General features: G+C 35.4%; 1 protein-coding gene across 3 annotated transcripts in view; it reads left to right on the forward strand.

The window, feature by feature from the left end:
* Positions 1 to 8178, forward strand: part of LOC149580450 (Ribosomal protein L7Ae/L30e/S12e/Gadd45 family protein) — a 174914-nt gene extending 166736 nt beyond the window's left edge. For 2 of the 3 annotated variants that reach the window (XM_089791061.1, XM_089791076.1), the window contains one exon: positions 7602 to 8178. In XM_089791061.1, the coding sequence (XP_089647187.1) occupies positions 7602 to 7712 (111 nt within the window). In that variant the 3' untranslated portion in view covers positions 7713 to 8178. The remainder of the gene's footprint in view (positions 1 to 7601) is intronic. The other variant, XM_089791069.1, reaches the window with a different exon arrangement.
* The last annotated feature ends 12305 nt before the right edge of the window (positions 8179 to 20483 follow it).

The raw sequence follows: 20483 nt of genomic DNA on the forward strand, positions 1-20483 counted from the left end.
ATCCACTGGCCTATACGGAATGTACAATCCAACTCTACAACAATGGTGAGCGCTCTCGAATGAAACTGTACCAAGTATGGAGAATCCACACACTGTACAACTCCTGCAATCAACACAACTCTGCAGATCACCGGCCACTGTCTCATAACCATAACTCCCATGCACTGCTGATGGTGAAAAGACATCACAAGATAAACAGGAAGAAATGGAACCCAAACCAAATTTGCCTGCCATCAACTCCTCAACACAAGGATCAAATGCTAACTGATGTACATACCCTGCAGTATAATGTTGATAAAAAGAACCAACCTCAGTCAATAGCTCACCATGAACAAGTGATACAACCCACTGTGACTGATCACTAGTTAAGTCAAGAGATGTCATAGCCAAAGGAGTAGAATCAATAACAACATACGCTGAAGTATCACTCCCAAACTCCTGCTCTAAGTCATGTATTATCAAGCTGTCAACCGCAGAACCTATCGCCATGTCATGCCCATCACAACTCTCATCTCGAGGTGTCGAATCGTCCCATAACTGATGACAAGCACTAGGAACCAAAGTACATCTCTATATCATCATTTCATCAACATGGTCATCAAAGGTAAATTGATGAGCATACCTCACAATGTAATGCCGATAGAATGTGCCAATCTCAGTCAGTGGCTCAGACTGCAATCCAGATGTAACTAACTGCAATCGATCACTAACCAAGTTGGAACTGACTACTACCTCCGAAGACATTGCCAAGGGAGTAGTATTACTAGCAGGAACCATGCCAACTGCCGGCTCACCAATATCACACATGATTTTTGATACATCTCTAGTCTTTGTGCCATCAATACTAGAGGCCACCACTATGTCAGGCATACCACAACAATCTGCTACAACACCCAACTCAACTGAACTTGACTCTAGTGGGAATGAACCCGATATGCCAATGTTAGTATCAAGGATAGATGCATCCCCATCTCCACTGTCTTTGACAATCTCGACCATGGACATCCTCGGATCACCAAACACCACAGCTTGTGACTGTACAGAATCTGGTAAAGACTGCAGTCGCTCTAACTCCACAGTCACCTTAGCCAAATGAAATTGTGACTCCTCGAAAGCCAACTGTGTACTCTCAAGAATCTCAGAAGTCACCTCGAGCTGTTGAGTAAGCTCACTCACGTCATCTTCCTTGGCCAATAATGCATCGTATGCTGTACTCCCCCACTCCATAAGATAATCTCTATCGGCTACCAACTGCATGTAATTCTGTCTCAGAATCCGGATAGCTTCCCATAAAGAGTGGAACTTTGTCAAGGAAAGATAACTGCCTCCCTGCTCATCACTAGTAGGAGAACCCCATCCATAAACTGCTAACAACTGACGAGTAGCATCGAAATGTTGGCAAGCTATAGCAATGTCTCGTTCACTAACTCTCAACTAACTAGACACATGATGGCACTGGCTAGACTGTCTCCTACCAACCTCCTCTGACGCACTGTCTAAAGGAGTATCCTCAAAATTACTGGTCTCTAGAGTATTACCATCCATATCTTGCGAATCAACTCCAAAGCTCATATCAACATACGGAGTATCAAAAACTGTAGCACCGCTATCCAACTCCTCTGTACCAAAAGAAGCTGCCAAGGAAACTAAGTCTTCAAAATTGCCCACTGCATCCTCCTGGATGTCATCAATGCCAATATGATCCTGGGACTCATCTGTACACACTGCCAAATATGAAAGATCATCAACACATTCCAGCAAGAATGGTCGATTGGATATATGAACAAAGCCCAACACCGGTGTATAAAAACTAATACCAACATCGGACAAGCTGCTGGCACAAGAAAAGACAACACCGTGCAATCTGCTAATCAAATCCATGATAGCACCCAAACAATCACTGCTACCAAAAAGTGTTAAAGATCTCCAGTCAACTGAATCCCAAACACCAATGAAACAATCTCGAGTCCATATCTGTAAACTAGAATCAGCTGATAACTCAAGCAAACTCCTCAGCTGAGTAATATGACCAATACCAACTAACTCCACATACCTGTCTAACATTGTCCCTGTATCCTAGATATGAATGCAAGATGAACTCACAACATTATCAATGACCACATATGATTTACGTGCCGCAGAAAGCTGAGTATCAGGAGTGCAAGATGAAACTAAACTCAACTCCATGCCATGCTTATCCCCATGTCTCTCCTAGTCCTGTAATGCCAATGGAATATTCACCAAAGAAGCTCGAGTGTCCTCAAGCTTGCGAGAAAGCTTGTCAACTTCCTCCTCCTTCCTCCTCAAGGCATCTGAATAGTCTCCGACAAAGCTAAGAAGATGGTCACAATCTGATAGAAGATGTAAATAACTCAACTTCATCGTTCCCATTCCTTCCCTAATCGGCTGTAACTCAACACAAGAAGAACCTGTTATGACTCCTTTTTGTCTCTCCTGTAGTTGAATTATCCAAATGTGATTCTCAATCAATCCATGCATCCTGTCATGATGAGATAAAGCCGCGACAATATCCTTGTCCCTTGTCTTCAGCTGGCTTGCCAAACCAAGTGAAGAGCTACTAGCCTCTATCTCATGTGAAGAAGCATCCAACTGTGCCTGATACTTATTTTTTGCAAAGTCCCGAATGCTCACTTTTTGATCAACTGTACTATCCTCAAACATGACAGTATCCTCAACTGCTGTAACTTCATCCAACCCAATTGTACTGTAATCACTATTTGTGTCAATCACGCAATCCGGTGTGCTTGTAATATCACCTTCTGATGCAACTGGCTCAACCTGCACAACATCTGTAACCCCTTCTGCCTGTGAAGATGATGCAGATAAACCATTACCTGAAGATGTGCTCATGTCTCCCTGTATCGAATCCGCATGTCTGTTAAACTCCTCGTACAAGTTTTTGCTTGTCATAGGGAAGGTACGATCCTTAGGCCTATCAATTAGGCTCTTTAACCACGTACGTGCCATAGGTGACAAATTCCTCTCTTTTGTCCAAACATACCATAATTCTTTTGCCAAAAGTTTAGAAATTTCATCCTCCTCTTCAAACAGGATTGTGAACATAATGGAGTGCATTGATGCCAATACCTTGCTGGGATGAAAGTTGTCCATAATATTCCAAAATGTATTAAACATCTTGCGAATGTCACCAATACAACCTATTGCTAGCATAATATTTTCAAATCTACACCTCGCAAATACTTCAAGTAATCTTGCCCTCTGTGTGAAATAAGGGTCCCGGATGTTGTCCAACTTTTCGAAGCTTTTTACCATGGCATGAAGTATATCTCTCATAATTTGATCGTCATAAGAATCAAGGCCAGCTATTATCCTCATGATTTCACTAATGCAAGAGAGAGTTGTAGGTCTTATTACCTCATCATGATGTCTCAATAATCGGGGCTTAACCAATGAACCAAATGCTGGAGATAAAGCTGTTTGCATAGCATCGGGTCTTGACTGATCAAACGTGCCTAAATAAGTTTCCAACTCCTCCAAAGTTCTTAGAAGGTCCTCTGTTTGCTGAAATGGACAATCTAATTTCTTTTTTACATTGTGCATTCTTTCTTCCAAATCCTTGTCTCCTGTTAAAGCCATACTGATAATTGAATTTAATCTGAAATAACCCAATCAGGCTGGCAAGAAATCGCTCTGATACCACTGTAATAACCCCAACAAGTTATGACTTCTTCAAACACCAAAAATCTTTACACTTCAGTGGTTTGACATTTCGTCAAACACTTTGCAAGCAAGCTCTGATACCATTGTAATAATCCTGCTCAATTCTGACCTTAAAATGCTGATTGAAGGCTCGAAGAATTTTGTCAAACACTTTGTATACAAAGGGTCATATGACTGATATAACTTTTCAGATTGCTGCAATGACTCTTGTTTCGATTTGCATCAAAGAGAATGCTCACAAAAAAGACTCCAGATTGTCTAAACAATGACCTAACTTGAATGTGCAACTAATTTTGACAATATTCAATACAAATATGTGACTTAACTACTTGCAATATGCAGCTACAACAACTAGTAATTATGACAAATACTTTGGATGCAACCTAAGATGGCATTAATGCACTTACAACCAAGTGTCATTAATATAAACACTTAGTATGCAAAATTATAACATTATTTATGCCAAAAAGAGAACTTACAACCAATTGATATTTTGTCAAACAATTGGAATGCAAACTAATAAGTTGATCATCAATTCTAGGTTTGCAATACAGATAGTCTAAAAATTACAATGCTCTTTCAATTGCAAAATCCTAGCCTTCCTTTGATACCAATAATGCCAAATGGCAAACAAAGACAAGTACAATATGAAATAGTGAAGTGCTGAAGCTATATTTGGTACTCAGCTGAAACCTACATTTCTCAGTAAATATGCCAAATGAGAAGTGAAGATCCTGATTGTAGATGGCTGTAATAATTTTTTTCAATGCTGCCCCTTCTGCTTTGCTTTTTTCTGATTTGCTTTTTCCACTTGCTTTTTCAAACTGCTTTTTTCAGATCCGCTTTTTTTTCGAACTGCTTTTTCGGATCCGCTTTTTTGAACTGCTTTTTCGAATTGCTTTTTTTGGAGCTTCTTTTTCTTCGGTTCTGCTAAAAATGCCTCCTGAAATGCTGAAAAATGGCCTTAGGCCCAATGATGCCCTAGCTGAAGTGATTGAAGTATCACTTCCAAATGTGCAACCCTTCAGAAGATATTTCACTTCCTCAGTTATGCAAATCTAAGGGAATTTTTATTCTCAAAGATCAACTAACTATCTGAAACCACGTGGCTCCACAATAGACTATGTGACTGAATCACATTTGATGTCAAGAGAGAAATAAACAACTGGATGATTAGAATGAAGCCCGGAGTGCCTATATATTCTTTTTTCTCCACTTTCTCCAAAAGCTTCTAGAACATTATTTTATTTTATCTATTAAGTGACTTTATAAAATATTTTATAATTCAAGTCACTTTATTAAATTAATTAAATATAAAGTTACCTTTTAATATTTATTTATTTGGTAACTTTATAAATAATTAACTTAATACCACTTATTTATTTAATTAAAATAATTAATTAGTCATCCTCATAAAATATTCATTATTTTGGATAACCTAATTAATTAAATTAATTAAATCAAATTGCCTCCAAAATGGGGATATGACATGGATGACCCCCTGGGAAGGGCCTAGTGCTTCACATTTGTGAGCATCACCTGGATCCAATGAGTGCTAGGTGTTCCATTTATTCTCATGAGAGATGGATTCGTGTTGAATCACTACTCATGAAACATGGGGCAATGAGTTTAACTCAAAAACCACACAGTTAAATCTTGATAGCAATATCACAAATCGACTTGCTGTGGAGATTATCTCCTGAGCTTAAGGGGCTTTCTAATGAATGGCTCATATTTTCCATGCAATCCTCCAAAGTATCACTTTCATCATGTGAGTCAAAATTCATAGTGACACCAACAACATTCTCCACACTTGCTGTGTCAGTAACACCATCAAGAGCCTAAAAAATAGGACTGCTGTCATAAAAATCAGACCCTGTATGACTAACATTTTCACTACTACCAACTAATGTAAGGCTATAGAAGAATTAATTATAGTGAATGGAACATGGCAAATTCAATCAATGCCTTTTTTATTATGATGAAGTTATGAACTTATATAAAAAATAGAGGACAATTAATCTATTATGTATATCTGAATAAAATATAGGAGAAATGCTATCAACACCATATGGAGATGAGAAGGGCAAGTAGATTTCCATTTTGTGGCATATTGGCAAGAATTTTCCTACAAAAAATATAGATTCTATCAGCATATCCAAACACTTTTGATAATCCTGCTGGTAGGAAAAACTCTTACAATGTTCTCCTGAGACCCACCTCTGATTTCTTCTAGTTGCTTCAAATGAGAAAGAACAACAAAATATCCCTCCTCTGTTTCAGATGCTCATTGTTCAAGAGTGGGAACTGTATTTAGAATAAATATCCTCGGATAAGTGGCATTGATTGAACTTACAATAGAGTGTGACATTAGCATTGAACATGATGGGTTGCATTATCCTCAATCATATTCACCTGTCCACTTTCCTCCAACCATTTGACAATGGTACTGTATTCTTATTTGTTCAATCTCTGTGCGAAATGTCTTTCTTAAAAACAAATTGTACTAAATTTATGATCTTTACGCACCTAATTTAGTGGATTCAAGGTTTGTTTAACTAGACAAACATAATCAATCTCATTCATAATCTCCATTATACATTAGCTTTACCAAAATCTTAATTATTAATATTATTTCAATTTAACTTCATTTCACAGACCAATTATATGCATGCATATATTATGATCTTAATTTGATAATCATCTTAATTAAATAATTTCACCAAACCATAATATACAAATCTGTTTAACTAAATAAATCCCCAATTGTATTTAACTAACTAATTAATTAAATCTTGTTCTAATTATGAGGCTATTATAACGTTCCCATGTTGTCCCATGTTGTCATCTTGATGTTTCTCACTTGAAAATTCTAGTTGGTGCTTCCGCTCATTTGTGATGTATTCTGATTTTCACTTACAAGAATTCAAATAACATTTATGATTTTGTTAATGTATTAGTTCAATTAGGAAAAAATTATTATTCAAATATATTTGAGTAATATATTATAATAATGATTTCAGTATATTATATTGTTATTTGGTATATATATATATATATATATCACATACTTAATACCATAACAAATCAAATATAATATCGTTTGAGCCACTCCCCATAGGGGACATTGGCTCCCAGATTACCTATTTATAACTGCCCTTCAAGCACTGCAAATATTAACGAACACAGAACTCAGTCTTCAATGTATTTGCAGGGCTTGATTTCAAACTCACTTCCAATGCATTGGTTTCCTATCCAGATTGACAGAAGGTATTTGTGATATCAGATCATATATATATAAATTAATCTTTGTTATTCTTAGCACTCAAACACCTCATTTCAGAAGGTTCATACGTACAGTTTGATTTCTGCTATAGTATTCATAAGGATTTTAATAAAAGGAACAAAGAGATAACTATATATATCTCTGTAAATGTAGAATCATTTACTCTAAGATTAAGTCTGAAAGTTTAACAAATTTGCCAATTGGTATTGTTTAATTGATATCACTTACCAATTGCCAGCATTGTAGCTTTCTTTTTTCGTCAGAGTTTCTAGAAACTGGATGTTACCTATTAGATTATCTAATGATAACATTTGTGATTTGACAATTGGCATTGGCTAGTTGTTATAGTTTATCAATTATTAAACCCGGTGTGTTATCAAAAGTTTATTTATCATTTAACTTTGTTATATATATATTGGATAACTGTTTGAAAGCACGTGCTTATCCTCAAGTTTCTGGAAACTGGATGTTATTTCCTCTTGAATGTTGACATTAAATTCTGTATATCATCTATTTTGGTAGATCATGATGCAATATTTTATCACAGAATTTTTTTTTTGCCCCGTTGTTGAAATGCTAAAATATCTTTATTATCTGGATTTTATTTTTTTAGGTGGGAGAGTCTACAATTAATAAAGTTATTCAAGATGCCATTGATGATCAGGTTTCAGGGTTAAACACTATTGCAACTTTTGAAGCACAAGAGATGGCTACAAGTACATAGTGAAGCAGTAAGCAGTTGTCCTAAGGTTTACTTCTGGAAGATAAGACTTCATATTTGAGAATGACCATTGCCTATAAAAGGAAACCCATTGATCAATCTTGTACTGTATGTTAATATGACAGTTTATCAATATGTCCTGCTTGGTCCTTCTACTTTGTAAAGAAGATGGTTAAAGGTATTCAAAACATGATATAAATTTTGATAGGATAATATATTGTGGTCGGCTATAAAATGCTATTTAAGTGTATGATTTCGTATCTAGCAATATTGCTTTCTGCCTCGAATGTTTTTGTGTTTTGCAGTATAAGCATGCAGGTAGTAACGACATTAGGAGTTTAAATTTTGAGAATAGCTGGTGCATGGACTATTTATATAACAATAGGCTATTCTCATACAAATTGATATTTGTGTATCCTTATACTTTGACTGTAAATATATCATGAGAGCAGCAGTTAGACTTGTCAAATGTCTACTTTCATGATGTGATCATTAGTTTCAAAATGATGGGATATGCTTATGTTTCGGTGATAATTGTGACATGGTAAAGTTATGAATTGTTGTAATTTGGATTTTTTTGGAATCCCTGCACACTACCATTCAGTGCTCATGAAGCTACAATTGGAAGTCAACAATGATATTACTCATGTTGGCATGACCTTTGTGCATTTTATTTTTTGGCATTTTTGAGTATATGCGTACATCTATTTGTATATAATATTTTAAACATAATGTGGTCTATATATGTGATGTAACTTGCAATCTAAAAGTGGCGGTCTATGTGTGTCTGATTAATGAAAGTATGATGCAGATGCACACTGTTGCACGTGGTATTGTTCATTCTTTTGAATTGCTGTGTACTATCTACGGATTCGTGAATCTTAATATGGAAGTCAAACTTTATGCTGCTCATGTTGGGATGGTCTTTGTGCATCATTTCTTCTATTTTACTTTTTTTTTTGCCTATTGTCTATCGATGTCCTTGATCATCTTACCGGTGGAATGTGATGCATCTTATATTTCCATTATCTTTTGCCATTTTGTTATGAAAACAAAATTGATAAAAAAAAAAGCAAAACGACAAAAAAATTCATCTTGAGCGGTGGTAATTGCTGCATTTATTTTCCTGGATTTTGCCTGGTAGGTTGACATTCCATGCACATTAAAATGTTGGTTTTTAGCTGTTAAATTATGTTTGCCCAAAATTTTAAATGGGATGATTGGGAAAGTGAAAACTATTAAATTATTAATTGTTCAAGGAATGAAGCAAATATATAAAAGAGACGAAAATAATTGTTGTACAAAATTATTGGAACAAAAAGCTAATATCAAACTTAATATAAGAGGAAAATCAATAAACTAATATTATATAAATTTAATGTAATCTTAATATCCCACCACCCTCCCTAATTTGAAGGGGTCAACCTAAACATTCCGTTGAATTTCTCCAACTTTTCTCTGTCCAATGCCCTGGTAAGAATATATGTCGACTAATTTGTAGTGGGACAATATTTGAGGTGTATTCTGCCCTCTTTCACATGATGTGGAATTAAATGAAACATCATGTTGATCTGTTAAAACATCATGTTGATGTGTTAAATGTGAAAATGAAATACTAGATTTTTAGCCATTTTGATATTATATCATCTATTTCGGTAGATCATGATGCAAAATTTTATTAAAAAATTTGGTTTTTTTGCCCCCTGTTGTTGAAATGCTAAAATATCCTTATTATCTGGATTTAATTTTTTTAAGTGGGAGAGTCTACAATTAATAAAGTTATTCAAGATGCCATTGATGATCAGGTTTCAAGGTTAAACTCTATTGCAGCTTTGAGTACAAAGTGAGGCAGTAAGCAGTTGTCCTAAGGTTTACTTCTAGAATATAAGACTAAATATTCGAGAATGACCATTGCCTATAATATGGTGGTTTATAGATATGTCTTGCTTGGTCCTGGTACTTTGTAAAGAAGATGGTTAAAGTATTCGAAACATGATATAAATTTTGATAGGATAACATATCGTGCTCAGCTTTAAATGCTATTTAAGTGTATGGTTTCGCATCTGGCAATATTGCTTTCTGCCTTACATATTTTTGTGTTTTGTAGGATAAACATGCAGGTAGTAACGACATTAGGACTTTCAATTTTGGTAATAGCCGGTGCATGGATTATTTATAGAACAGTAGGCTATTCTCATGCAAATTGCTATTTGTGCATCCTTATTTTTTGAGTGTAAATATATTATAAGAGCAACAATTAGACTTGTCAAATGTCTACTTTCATGATGTGATCATCAGTTTCAAAATGATGGGATATGCTTATGTTTCGGTGATAAGTGTGACAGAGTATAGTTATGAATTGTTGTAATTTTGATTTGTTTTGGAATCCCTGCACACTACAATTCAGTGCTCATGAAGCTGCAATTAGAAGTCAACAATGATATTGCTCATGTTGGGATGACCTTTGTGTGTTTTATTTTTTGGCAGTTCTGAATATATGCGTACATCTATTTGTATATCAATATTTTAAACATAATACAGTCTAACTATTGCGATGTAACTTCCAATCTAAAAGTGGCGGTCTTTGTTTGTGTCTGATTAGTGAAAGAATAATACAGATGCACACTATTGCACGTGGTATTGTTCATTGTTTTGAATTCCCTCGTACTATCTACGAACTCGTGAATCTTAATATGGAAGTCAATTTTGATGTTGGTCATGTTGGGATGGTCTTTGTGCATCGTTGCTTCTATTTTACAGTTTTTTTTACATACTGTCTATCAATGTCCTTGATCATCTTACCAGTGGAATATGATGAATCTTATATGTCCATGATTTCTTGCCATTTTGTTACAAAAACTAGATTGATAAAAAACCAAAAACAACAAAAATATACGTCTCGAGTGGTGGTAATAGTAAAGTTTAATAATATTGGCATTGTAGCTGTTGCATTTATTTTCCTGGATTTTGCTTGGTAAGTGTATATTTCACACACATTAAAATGTTGGTCTTAGCTGTTAAATTATGTAAGCCCAAGATTTTAAATGAAATGATTGGGAAGTGAAAACTATTAAATTATTAATTTTGAATTGTTTCTTCACACTACTACATTTGGGCCTAAATTGCAATGGCAGGCTATTGTAATTGGGCTGTCGTAATTGGGATGGCCACCCATTGCCCAAGCGACAGTACCACGAATTGGCTCCCATCGGACGGGCATTGGACTTGACAGCAAGGGCGTCCATTGCAATTGTGGCGGATAAAGCTGTCATAACTTGGAAGAAGGCAAGGGCAAGAGTTCATCTTCACGCCAGTCACATTGCGACAATAGACTATCGCAAATATGATGGCTTAGGCTTTCAATTTGTCGTCCCAATTGCGATGATAGTACTGTGGGATCGACAACTATCCATCAAAACAGTTTGTCGCAATTGCAACGGGTATGTGACAATAATGTTGTAGAAGCAACGACTATCCATCAGAACAAGCCGTCGCAAATGCAATGGTTTGCTGAATTATTAAAAAAAAATTTGGCAACAAACTTTGAATAAGTATTCTCAGATTCCCCACGAGGACATCACAAAGAGGCTCAAAGTTAGCTATTATGCTCTAGAGAAGCAAGAGAAGGAGATGTTCTTCGGTGCAACATGTTTATTCATTGGAGGAAGAAGTGTGGCCATTGCAACATGAGATGTTGAGTTTTATGGAATAATTGGTTGGGGAACTCTTTTGAACAGATGTCTTGTTGAGGAGGATGAAGATGGTCGGAAAAGAATGCACGATCACTTGAGGGACATGGGGAGGGACATTGCAAATGGACAACCGCCATACCACCTTTGGTCTCCAAAGTAGGTTATTGAGGTGAAGTCAATGCCTTATTGTGTGGATTTATTAGTCATGGCATGGTTGTGCCTTTGGTCTCGAGATATACCTCCTCAATAGTTGAAGTCAATGCCTTCTTTATATGGCTTTAATAATCATGGATAGGGCACCCAACTTCTCAAGTTATAATGAGCTCTAAAATATTTCTTATGTTTACTTCGATAATTTAGGAAGCAATACGAGTCCGAGGAATAACAATAGCTTCACACAGTTAGTTGTCATGCAATCATAGGTTAATGTTGAGCTTCACTTGGTTTCGAGAATAGTTTAATATTCTCTACTAATTAGGGCCAACCACGTTAAGGTGGAAGCTCATTTGGCCCCAACCCCTTCCACTGCCCCCCCCCCCCCCCCCATCTAAAGTCTTTAAGAAAGGATCAATCGTTAAAGTACTTGGAATGTCCTCATCGCCTCCTGCTACTCTCAGGGGAAGTCCATCATCATTGCTCATGAGCAATTCATCACAATTCTTTAGTGATTCCTGTACATCTAACATAGGTACATCTAGGAATGTCCTCATTGTGTCTTGCATAAAATGAATCTAATATTACAATATGTCCCCTAAGAAATAATAGTTCAAGTGAAATAAACACATGAAAAATGAGAGAGAAAAAGATGAATCTACTTACCAAAAGGCGTTGCCATCGCATCTGTGGCCATGCTATGTGTTGAGTGAGTTTTATTGTTTTTTATATTGTGCCAAGGTCTCTGTTTATATACATACATACATACATACATAGACACACACGTGTGTGTGTGTGTGTGTGTGTGTGTGTGTGTGTGTGTGTACATACATACATGCATATACAAAGATCACAAGGGCACGACAACGAGATGTAGAGATCACAAGGGCATGACAACGAAATGCAGTGATCACATGGGCATGGCAACAAAATCTTAGATCTTCACTAGTCTTTACAATCCACAAGATCTCTCTCTATATATACATACACACATACATAAACACAAACATATGTGTGTGTATATATGTACACACACACACACACACACACACGTATGTATATATACAAAGAGATCTTTTTAAATGTTCTTATTACATCTTAGCACAACAGAAAAAAGTGATCCAATTGCATACATATTCCATAACCCAAATAATAAAACAATAAAACTCACTCAACTCGTGTTAAGTGACTTACCTCAAAATCTTGGACACAAATAATTTAGAGTGTGTGTGTGTGTGTGTGTGTGTGTGTGTAATGTCGATTAACAATGACATTAACTCTGCCCATTTTTCCTGGTTTGTATATATACATACATACATACATAAATCTGCATTCTTTGCATGGTTTAGAGGTAATGTCATTGTGGCAAAGGCTTCTGCAAGGGAGTGAGCCTCGTGATTATGGCATTTACACAGAAGTAGAATTTGCTTCTTCAACTCCTTACACTCAACTCTTCATTAAAGTTATTCTTCCAACAGTGAGAATAACTACTACAAATTCTTGGGAGCAAAGGGACCCTAAACTTATGCTACATTTTTTGGAGACATGGGGGAAGTTACTACTGGCTTCAATACTTTATAACATTCTGGATCATATAGTGATGCCCAAATTAACAACAATAGTAGATACTCAGGATCCTCGCATGGAGAGTGTGCTAATACATGCATGGTTACATCCTTGGCTTCCATTGTTGGGCCAATGTATGGAGCCTTTATATCCAACCATTCATTATAAATTGGGGAATGTGCTTCATGCCTAGCATGCAAGTGATCCATTTGCATATGCAATTTTATCACCTTGGAAAACTGCATTTGCTCCTGCTAGCTAGGAACAATTGATTGTTCATTTTATTGTACCTAATCTAATGACAGTTCTATATGAATTTGTAATCAACCTAACTGATCAGCAATTAGACCAATTTAACTGGGTTATGACTTGTTTCTTTCTAAAAATGTCTTCTATGATACGTTTTTGTAAAATTTCTTGCAGACTCTGACATTTTTCCTAGTCTAGATTATTTTTGTGCAGGACTACCCATATCACATGGGCACATTAAACTTGGATTGAGTAAGGGAAGCAAGTTGTTGTTGGAAGGAAGAAACATTTTGAGCAATACTAATGATAGTGGAATCAATAGAGGAAATAGGTGGCAATGACACATTTGACACATTAGGAAGAGTGTAAAAACTAGTTGTAATAGAAGGTGCTATAGGTGCAATATTATGAACCATAGTAGGAGGATTAGGATAAGTGTAAGGAACACTATTGTATGAAGGTTGTGAGATAGGAAATGAAGCAGGTGGAACACTCACAGGTAGAGAAGAAATAGTAAGACTACTAATAGGAGGGTTAAATGGTTGAATATAAGCAGTTACAATAAGAGCAACATAAGAAGGAATGCTAGAGATAAGTTTGGAAAGAGACAAGGTAGGTTCAACACTAGTGATACATGAAGCCATTCCTACTTTAGATGTGGCTTGAGTTGAAGGCTTAACGTGAGTGTGGACAAGGTGAGTAAGACCACACAAAAGATCTATGTCCATTAATACAGATCACTTTCTTAAGAGCATCAAAAGAAGCCATAGTATCAATATTGTGATTCTCTTGAAGAAGTCAATCATGCATTTTATCAACATGTATCTCTTTATATTTCCCGTAGTAGGTGATTAGAGAAGCTTCTCTTTATGTATATGTATGTGTATACACACACACGTGTGTGTGTCTATACATACATATATATACATACATAGACACACACATGTGCGTGTATCTATACACACACACATGTATATACATACATACATAGACACACGTGTATGTATGTATGTACATAGGCACATACATAAAGATGAGATTCTCTATACACACATACATAGACACATACATATGTGTGTATGTATCTATATATACACATACATATACATAAAGGGAAGCTTCTCTATTCACCTGTTGAGAGAAATATAAAGAGATGTTGAACGTGATTAGATTTCTTACAGATTTGACTACGAATGATTTTTCTATTTTCAGAACATAATTATTAGTAATCTCTGCTCTTTATATTTGAAGTTACTGAACACCAAAGGGCAAGACATTTATTGATTTTGATACCTCTCTTGGTTGTTTAGTTGGGTATAAGTATTGTTTCAAAAGACACAAAGCCCAAAGCATGTCACAAGAGGACATGTCTCATGTCCACTTGATTCATAGTACACAACTAGAAAGGTGTAAATGGGCTTTCCCACTCTAACACCAAATCAGCAAGTTACCAAATCCCCAACCTTCTCACAAGGTCATAAGTAGTTCAAATCCTCCAAATGCTGAAGAAAACAAGACTACCAACTTCTTCAAGCACCCATGGTCTAATGATCAAATTCATCCAAATTATAGCTTCAGGAACCAATCCCACAACCAGGCCAACATGAGGAACACAAAAATGTTTGTTACAATGGTTCCAAGGTATGAAATGGACTTAGGGTATCCACATAACACAAAAAAGATCACTGGTTTGATCCCCACACTTCCACAATGTATCAAAACCAAATTCACGTAGTAGCCCTATTAGTCCTCCTTAAGAGGTTTTTGGTGTGTAACTCCCAAAAGTCCCAAAAAAACCTTAAAAAAAATCAAGGTTCTAGATATCCTTTTTACAATTATATCCAATCCCAAAGCACCAAGACTCAGTGCCACTGCAGCACTCCCTTTCCTTCACTAAGCAACACAGTCTTAATTGGCCTAATTAGGATTGGTTTACAAAGAAACTATGGGAAAGTGGGGTCATGGAAACACACCCAACACTCAGGAATGTCTATTCACCTTCCTCCAACTTCTTTCCAAACACTCAACCCTTCAACATGTCTCCTTCTCCTATTATACTCCAAACAACACACTCATAAGGTCAAATCCTCATAGGCACTTGACCTAGGGCTGGTTAGGAAAAAAAGCAAAACATATTGCCCAATCTTGAAACCCTGAAATCACTAAGAGGAACCATTTAAATATCATTCCCCAAGAGTCACAGGTATGGGCCCATCTTTGAAGCTTGCACAAAATTATTGTCCTACAAACCCTCCTATACAAAAAATGGAATAACTTGAACAAATATCCGCACAAAATGATGAAACCAAAAGAAATTGAAAGGTAAGACAAAATTCTTCTTCAAACAATCATCTGATCACGCCTGCCAATCCGTACAATATAGACAGAGTAGAAGAAACCAGTAAAATTGCCTCAAAACTGAAAATCCTCTTATTGCAACTTCTCCCAATTTGTATAATCTTCCCTTTGTGAGCTCACAAATGAGGTATATATCCTTCCTACATGCATCCCAATGGTTATAACAATTGTTTGAATAGTTACAACTCCTTTTCAATTAAGTTGCATTTTTGAGCAACTTTTACAATTTTGCAAATTAGCAAATTTGCACAAAAAGTGCAACTTTTGCACTTTTCGCAATTTTTCAATTCTAAGACTTGGAAACGGTTCCAACTTATTCAAAAGCAACTAAAAACACCTAATCCTAGGACATCTTAACCAAAAACTCAAAAAGACCCAATTCCATCGAACTAGTAACTTTGGCTAATAACTTTCCCAAAGTGACCTAGGCATACATAAAGGTGTCTTTTCATTACAACCATGGATTTTTCATCCAATACTTATTTATCATAACCTGATTAGGTGAGAAACCAAAACATTAAACCAAAATCCACAATAGTGCCTTCGTGCTCTGCACCACCACTCATGACATGACTATTGATATAAACAATTATTAACCTTATATTAATTAGTTTAGTTAATGCTTACCCAAACATGATTTATATTAAGTCGTTGATATGAATAAACATAAATAGATCATCTGCTAGATCCTATTATGACTTAATGATGCATCCGATCATTAACTGGACGATATTATGTACGAGATCATTACTCAATCACTAAAAGATAATATAACCTATGTAAGTACAAATTTATGCATACTTAGTTTGGTATGAATAGTTTTAATTGAATGCAAAGATAATTGCTTGTGTGAATTCGAGACATGAATGCTTAATTTAATTTAGCACAAGTACTATGCAAGTGTGTATGTATGCATGTAAAGTAGTTCACATAGTGAACTGATATACATACATACATGTACATACACATACAATCATCATAATAAGTTATCCTTGAATCTGACCAAAGTTATCATATATCAACAAGAGATACATGTTTAGAAGGAATAAAAAAAGAACATTTACATAGATACCTCTTCTCCCCTCAAAGAAAATCGTAGAGCAAGGGCACAAAGATCAGAAGGGCACAACACAGAAACATAATGCAACGATCACAAGGGAACGACAACAAAATCCTAGATCTCCACTGATCTCTACCAACATTCGGAGCTCTCCACCCTCTTTCGTGCACAATTCTCCACAATCGATTAAAAAAAGGGGAATAATTAATGTCATATTTTCTTTTTTGGTTTGTTTATAATCCATAATCCATAATCCACAAGATCTCTTTGTATACATACATACATACTGTAATGTCCCCACTAAATAGGGTTCATTAAGGATAAGTAATACCTGCAAGAATAAATGTTAGAAACATAATAACAATAATACTAACTATATTATTCTACCCTCTAAGTTAATACCCACTCTTAAGGATGTCCCCAGATCGAGCTTCATAGCTCATACTACTTCACCGTCATCCTAGGAGTGCACCCATTAAGATTCTTTTTGGACGAGCATCCTCTATCCAAGACTACTCACATATGCATATGTTAACAACTTCAAAATATTTTGGATGTCGATTATCGACCATGGCAACTATGGAGATCTTAAATATCTCGCATGCTCCATGCTATGATATCGACACTTAACCATGGTAGACAGTGGAGATCTTAAATATCTCGCATACTCCATGCTACAAGTATCATATGGTGTTCATAGATTAACACCAAACCTTTCTATTTCTCATATATTTTTCAATTAATAATTTAGTTGATTTTCATATTTATCATCAAAATAATTCATGGCTTATGTATCAAAGACTTTGAATAAGTGTCTATATTTTTAAACTTAAGAAAAATAAAATGCCTTAATTAAACATAATTTATGAATTATAAACATTATAATCCATACTCACTTATGCTAGGGGTCAATGTGGTATAAACCACTTAAACTTGATCTTATTCCACTCGACAGAGAATGTGTGTTGTTTCGTTGAAGTGATGTCACCTTGCATTGGGACTGGTCAACTGTCCTTTTTCCTGAGTGTCTGTTCTATCTTGTCTGTCTATTTTGTCCCTCGTCATCATGTACCCCCATTTATAATGTGTGAAAAGCCACGATAGAGGGTCATGGGTTATGTTGGTGGGTCTCTTAATTATTGCCTCCCCAATTTTAAATAAGGAATTAATTAATGATCAAATTGCCTTTTTCCATCTTTTAACCAATGAATATTGTTATTAAAATTAAATAATAAATGAATATCCTTATTTATTTGATTTAATAATTGAATAACTCAATCCATAATTAATTTTATTGCTATGTGATAAGAAAAACCTTTCATAAATAAATAAATAATTTTATTATTATGTGATATTTCATTAAAACATAATACTTTGTTCTTTTAGCTTAGGTCCATTGCAGACCTTCCCTCATGAATTTGCTTGTCCTCAAGCAATTTTAAAACCTCCTCTTTTTCCCATGTGGCATCTATATCTGGTAGATTTTTCCATTTAATCAAGAACTCGGTGATGGTCCTATTCCTTAGTTTCCATTCTTGAGTTTCAAGGATGCATTTTAGTATTAATGTAAGTTGTCCTTCATCATCTAGGGTAGGTAGCTTTGTGCAGGGAGTTATGTGCTAACCCAAAACTTTCTTCAATCATGAAACATGGAATACATTATGAACTTTACCGTCTTTAGGAAGCTCAAGTTTGTAAGCTACTTCTCCTACTCTTCTTGTAACTTTGTGAGGTTTGTAAAATCAGGGTTTGAATTTTTCCATCCCATTTATCTTGATTGATGATTGCTTGTATGGTTGTAGTTGCAAGAACACTAAATCTCCAACTGTGAAAGATCTTTCAGTACACCTTTTATCAGCATACATTTTTTGTTGATTCTGAGGTTGCTATAAATTTTCTTTAAATTTTTTTATAATGTGACACATTGCTTAATGAAATCTCGCACATCGAGAACTTGACTTTCTTGAGATATCAATTCTCCAAATGATGTAGCATAATAGCCATATAACGTTTTAAAGGGGCTCATTCCAATAGAATATGGTAAGTTGTGTTGTAGCAATATTTGCCTAGGTGTAACCACTTGATCCATGTACTCTATTATTTTGTAACATAGTTTCTTAAGTATCCTTCTAACCATTTGTTCACAACCTCTGTTTGTCCATCAATTTGGGCATGATAACAGGTGCTCGGGGTTAGTGTTGTCCTTGTGAGACGAAAGAGTTCTTGCCAAACTTATTGAGGAATTTGTTGTCTTTTTCACTAATTATATTTTTAGGAAGTCCACGGAGTCTGTAAATTTCTTTGAAAAAAAGTTTAGCTACTTGAAGTGCTTTGCATTATGTGGAAATAGCGAAGAAGTGAGCATATTTGGTAAGTCTATCCACCACCACAAAAATGCTATCTTTCCCATATACCTTGGGAAATCTGGTAATGAAATCCATGGGTATACTCTCCCATTTCTAAGCTAGAATTGGAAAAGGTTGTAGTAATCTTGTAGGATGTGTTAATTATACTTTGTTCCATTGGCATGTCATGCATTCTTGTACATATTTTCTTACATCTTTTTTTAACCCTTTCCAAAAGTATTTTTCTCTAATATGTTTGTATGTTTTATAGTATCCTTGATGACCTACTAGTGGACTGTCATGATATTCTTTAAAAAGGTTTTCCTTCATTTTTGATTGAGGACTTATGTATACCCATGCTTTGTAAAAAATAAAGTCATTACAAACTTTGAAGTCTTTGTTGGGTAGGTTTCCGTCTAATATTTCTTTTGTTTGAGGATTCTTGGCATATTCTGATAAAATTTTCCATTTCCAATCTTGTGATATGCTAGTAATGTTATTGATATGAGGTCATTGGGAGAGTGCATCAACGACTCCATTATTAATACCTTTTACATATTCAATATCAAATTTATAGGCTTGCATCTTGCTCACCCATTTCTGTTGCCTATCATTTAGATTTTTTTGGCTTTAAAAGAAACGAAAGCTATTGTGATCCGTCTTAATAATGAATCTTCCAAAGATTAAGTATTGTCAAAATTTAGCTAGAGCATGCATTATTGAAAACATTTCTTTATCATATATAGGATAGAGCTTTTTTGAGTTAGTGAGCTTCCTACTTTCGAAAGCTATTGGTCTTTTCTTTGCATGAGGACTGCTCCTATCCCTTCTCCTAAGGCATCACATTGTAATTCAAATGGTTCAGCAAAATCTGGGATGGCTAATATTGGACATGAACTCATGATTTCTTTAAGTTTATCGAAGGCTTGTTCTTCTTCCTCGTTCCATGTGAAGGCTCCTTTTTTTGTTAAATCTGTAAGGGGGGATGCGAGTTTGGAAAAACCTTTTAAAAATCTTTTGTAGTAGTTGCATAATCCTAAAAATCCTCAGAGATGCGTTAGGGATTTTGGTTTTGGCCATCTCTAATAGCACTAATTTTTTCTTCATCTACACTGACACCTTTGACACTAATTTTATGTCCTAGATATAGGATTTCTTCTAGTCCAAATTCACATTTTGAAAATTTAGCATATAGAGATTCTTCTTCCAAAATCTTTAAAACTTCCTCAATGTGGTGAAGATGTTCCTCCCAAGTCCTAATGTATATAAATATATTGTCAAAGAATACGAGTAAGAATTTTCTCAACTGTTGTCTAAAAATATGATTCATACATGATTGGAAGGTTGTTGG

This window comes from Cupressus sempervirens, chromosome 1 (assembly GCF_028749045.1).
Source record: "Cupressus sempervirens isolate cs-2001-9-10 chromosome 1, ASM2874904v1, whole genome shotgun sequence".
Classification (NCBI taxonomy): Eukaryota; Viridiplantae; Streptophyta; class Pinopsida; order Cupressales; family Cupressaceae; genus Cupressus; species Cupressus sempervirens.